This window comes from Sinocyclocheilus rhinocerous, unplaced genomic scaffold, assembly GCF_001515625.1.
Source record: "Sinocyclocheilus rhinocerous isolate Xijiao unplaced genomic scaffold, SAMN03320098_v1.1 scaffold2285, whole genome shotgun sequence".
In the NCBI taxonomy this organism is placed as follows: domain Eukaryota; kingdom Metazoa; phylum Chordata; class Actinopteri; order Cypriniformes; family Cyprinidae; genus Sinocyclocheilus; species Sinocyclocheilus rhinocerous.
This window is the reverse complement of record NW_015654060.1, coordinates 131705-136599: the sequence shown is the minus strand read 5'-3', so window position 1 is coordinate 136599 and position 4895 is coordinate 131705. Positions and strand designations below refer to the sequence as shown.

Here is a 4895-nt window from a genome sequence, read left to right as displayed (position 1 = left end):
ACAAAAAAATTTATTATAATTATAGGGCCCTATGAAATCTGTTTTATTTCCAAATTCGTTTTTTTCCATTTTAATTTTTCTATTCTCTGTTTTAATGGTTAAATTAAATTTTATTAATCAAAAAGCCTGTCTAATTAATTGAGTTTTACAGTTTTATATTTACCAAATTCTGTTTTCCATTATTTTCTGGATTCCATTTTAATGGTTCCATTAAATTTTAATAATCAAAAGCATCTCCAATTAATTGTTTTTTTAAAAAAAGAAAAAAAAAAAGTCTTTTTTTCAGAAATACTGCACATTTACATTTTTCTCCTAAATAAATTCTGGTAAATAACATTTCTGGTAAATACTCCTTTAAAAAGTGTTTTTTGATTATAGTTTTATTAGTAGACTAGAACACGTGGATATGTTGTCATACTTGCACTATAATACTGAACTTTGATTTCAGTGATTTGGACTATGAGACGGACACTTGCTTCTTGCACTCTGTTGCACTTTACTTGTGCTTTAAAAAAGGATTTCATAGACATTTGGATTTCATTTGGTTTAAAATATTCTTAAGTAAAATTGTTGATTTTTTTGTGGGAAATTAATTTAGATTTATCGATTAATCGATAAATTAGTCAATAGATTAATCGAAATAAAAATAGTCGTTAGTGGCAGCCCTAGTAGTTATGTAATGTTAAATAATGGAGCCTTATTGTAAAATGTGACCGAACTATAATAAAAAAAATCTGACATTTTCAGTCAAAGTTTTACGTCAGTTTAATATGTAAAAATGTTTAGGTTTGAAAATAACTAGCTTTTTAAGTCTTTAACAATGCTGTGATGAACACCATTGCGAATACAAAAATCTGAATGGCTGTTTGAAACATTTAAATCCTGTTCAAAAACAGAAAGTAGCTGCTTTGTTTACTGGGTTGCCAAGGTAACGGCTGCATTTCTGCTCCTCCTAATCGGTTGGTTCGGTCTTCACCAATTGTCACCCACAGCTCCTAGAGGGTGCATTCAAAATGTAATCAAAATAATTTTAGTTCTTGAAACTGTTGCAAAAATATAAGCACATTTTGGTATCTGGTATCACTCGTTTTTCATGAATTGACCTACATCTCCTGAATGCAACATGGAAACTTAATGTAGTATTGCTATATTATAATTTATATAAGTGTTTAAAATCCTTTTTGTAGGTCAAATGAACAATTATAGCATACCAATCAACAACTGCTTGTTGTTGTGCAGCAGGAGCAGTTTTATGTGTTATTAATGTATAAAACCATAAAAGCTGCCTAAGCTTTTGCACGGATAATGTTTATTAAAGTGTTTACTTGGTTGTAGTTTCAGTTCTGCAAAACATTGTTCAGAGTTTAAACAACAGTCAAAATTTTGAGCTGCAAATGATAACTTAACACTCATCTAAAATTGACCTCTGTGTCTGAAATTTAAATGTTGTTGCTGTAACCTGTTTTTGTCAAATATTTAAAATAGACTTTATTTTGTGTGTTCATGTGCAGAATGTGGATGATGATGCCAGTATTCACGATAAACTGCTGTGGGCCATTCACATGAGTGGGCTGGACGATCTGCTTAAGTTTCTGGCATGTGCTCCGAGTGAACAGCAATGGAGCTTCCACATCCTGGAAATCATCTCCCTCATGTTTCGAGATCAGGTGGCATATTTAAATAATATTTGGCACACAGAGTCTTTGCTCTTTAAAAGAGTAGTTCACACAACAATTAAAATTCTATCATCAGCTGCTTGCCCTAATGCTATTCTAGATAGTTTTCTTCTGCAGAAAATATCTCTGCTCTGTTGGTCCATGCAACCCAAGCTCCAAAAAGGCAGCTGAAATACATATGGTTCCAGGGGCTTCTGAAGCGATCTAATTGTAACTCCTTTTTCGGTGTATTCTTTAGGCACAATGGGCCTCATTCATGAAACTTGCGTAAATATATGAGTAAATTCAGAGTAATTTGTGCGTAAAACAGACCTTCCCAAAAACTCTCCTCCAGATTCACAAACACTTCGTAAACATCAGATTTGATAGTTAAACGTGTATGTTAATGAATTCCAATCATTCGTAAATGGGGCAAGCGTGCACGCTCATTCACAATTACCATAATCCCCTCCCATGAATTCCGACTGACATCATATTATGAAACGAAAATAAGGATTTCAACATGTCTTCTCAAAAGCGAATGAAAAAGAAAAAAATATTTTTCAAAAAAGACGCGTTTTTTTGTCGGAAGTGCATTCAAAACGCAGCATTTTATTTTCAAGCGTACATAGTGGAGTATCAGGTCTTAAAGAAAAGTACTTGAATGCAGCAAATGAAACTCCTTGGTCTCCCGCTTACCCTTATGTAAAAAATAAATAAATGAAATATATTTACAGACATACAATTTGTGTCTTTCGTTTCTTTCTTGTTACAATGCACACCTTGACGGTAAACCAAATTTTTGAACTGCTTCTGAGTAGTGAGTAGAACTGAGTAGAAGTGGTAAGCTGTTGATGCCTGGTTGTTATTTGCTGCATTCAAGTACATAACCTGAAAATACAAAGAACATACAAACCAATTTGGGATTTACAATTATGTACACTTAAAATTATTTAATGGAAAAGCATATAGTGGTGAACTACAGTTAATTTGAGTTATAGCAACAAGTTGACTATTAGTTTTATTTTATTTGTATTTTGCGAAGTCAATATAACCCAAAGCATTGTGTTGTATGAAAAAATCAAATATAATAATTTTGGTAGATTTACCATGCTAATAACCGTGGAAACGTGCCATTACAATCTATACAAAGGGTTTATGTCATGTTTTATCTTTGTAACATCACAAGATTGCAATCACTAGTAAACGGAAGAATTTATGATGATAAACTTTCTGCTAAAGATGTATTCTATTGACAAAGCATGCAATGAATTTTCATTAAAACAGCCATGTTATATTTATTAAAAAAATTAATAAATGACCATTTACATGCATCTGGTCCATTGATAAAGCCATGTCTCAGGTCACATTGTGGATTTATGGATCGCCTTTTCACAGGCGTTCAATCACAGCTGACTTCCGGAAAAGGGGAAGTAACCAATGGTGTTTGAGATGGACCTTTTTCACATTTCCGGGTTTCTCAGCAGCGGAAGTCGTCATAGTTGGGTTAACTTGAAGAGCAGTGAATGGGAGAGTACCACAAATATATTTTTTGCATTCCCATTTGCTCAAATAGCAAAAGAAAAACTCCACTATAGTGTTTTCATGACTTTCAATAAAAGGAAAATAATTGAGAGAGACTGATAACGGCAGTCAGAAGAGATTTCAAATTTACCGTCCCTCCCATAGACGTAGCATTAGAAACACCCTCGCATTAGCGTTAACTGTTTTTTGTAATTTGATGCAAAGGTGATATAATACAAAGAATAGTGTTATAAATGTACATACATTTTTTTAAAAATACAAATATGAAAAACTTTTGAGGATTTACGCTGATGACCGTTAAACGTGTCATCACAGTCTTGTGAAAAGGGTCTATTACAATTAAAACAGCAAGTCCCGCCCCATGACTGCTAAAAATAAAAGTGTTTGCGCGAGCAAAAGCAAGCAGGTGAATAAATACAAGAATGAGGGGGATGATGACGCGCGTGCGACAAGACATATCCTTGCTCGCGAGGGCTTGTATTGTGCGCACAGGTGATGTGATGCGCGCGAGTGTTTAAAAAGAGCTCACAGGCTCCCGTTTCCTCGCGCGTGGATCTTTTATCCTCTCGCGGAAGCATTTTACCGTGCGCGTAAACATAACTGGTGCACTCGGTTCTTTTTGGCATTGATTTGCCGGCATACATGAATCCCAAAATTTATGTCAGAACAGCTTTATGAACGATTTACACAAATATTTGTTCTGCTCGTGTTTCATGAATGTGTTTCACTTTCTAAGGTTTGTCTTGTGCAGATGGTGCTAGGAAGTGTAATCAAGCTTCAGAAATCATGATCACCAAAGAAACTTGCTAATGCCAAGTATTTTAGTGAATGTATTATTTAATTTTTTTTAGGAAAGGTTGGTGACCATTCACTTGCATTTTATGGACCTACAGAGCTGAAATATTATTCTAAAAATGTTTGTTTGCCAAAGAAAGTCAGTAATAAAGTCATCTGTGTTGCATGAGAGTGAATAAATTTGCATTTTTGGGTGAACTGTTCCTTTACAATTGCATGTTCAATACATTTTAGAGAATTACAAAACATTCAGGAAACATGGATCTTTTCATCTGATAATCAGCTGTATGTTGTTTTTGACATGACTCTTGCAGACTTCTGAGCTTTTGGTGAATGCAGGACAGATGCGTTCAGCCCAGGAGAAACAGAAAGACATGCAGGAGCTGGAGTTACTGAGACAGAAAGAACTGGCAGAAAAACGCAGCCGCACGCTATTGAGAGGTGCCAGGTGAGAGAATGTAATCATATTGGGCATAGGTCATGATGGTGGATTAATTTATGTATCAGTTGCTATTGTTTTTCTTAAAGGTTTATTTAGCAGCCATGCTTTAAAGTGTCATGAAACACTAAACAACTTTATTTATTTACTTGTTTATTTATTTGCTTGCATTTTTCTTTTTTACTGAAACATCAGGCATAATGAGCAAGATGAGAAAGTATGTCAATATTAGGGCTGTGTATCACCAGCAAAGTCACGATACGATACATATCACGATACAGAGGCCACGATACGATGCGTATCATGATACGGGACTGCATTGAATTTCACCTCAGAAGAGTTTAGTAAAACAGCTGTTTATTAAACACTGCATACTATAGTGCCATTTCTAACTATTGGCAGAGCAGGCAGTTGACCTCTGCATTATGAAGGGCCTCCATAACTGTACCACAGTACAATAT

The 4895-nt window shown here is 34.6% G+C and overlaps 1 protein-coding gene across 1 annotated transcript in view; it reads left to right on the top strand.

Annotated features, from left to right (window-relative positions):
- Positions 1 to 1515: 1515 nt before the first annotated feature.
- timeless (timeless circadian clock) overlaps positions 1516 to 4895 on the top strand; it is a 55345-nt gene continuing 51965 nt past the window's right edge. The window contains exons 1-2 of the mRNA XM_016523303.1: positions 1516 to 1667; positions 4310 to 4443. Of these exons, the coding sequence (XP_016378789.1) occupies positions 1563 to 1667; positions 4310 to 4443 (239 nt within the window). The 5' untranslated portion in view covers positions 1516 to 1562. The remainder of the gene's footprint in view (positions 1668 to 4309; positions 4444 to 4895) is intronic.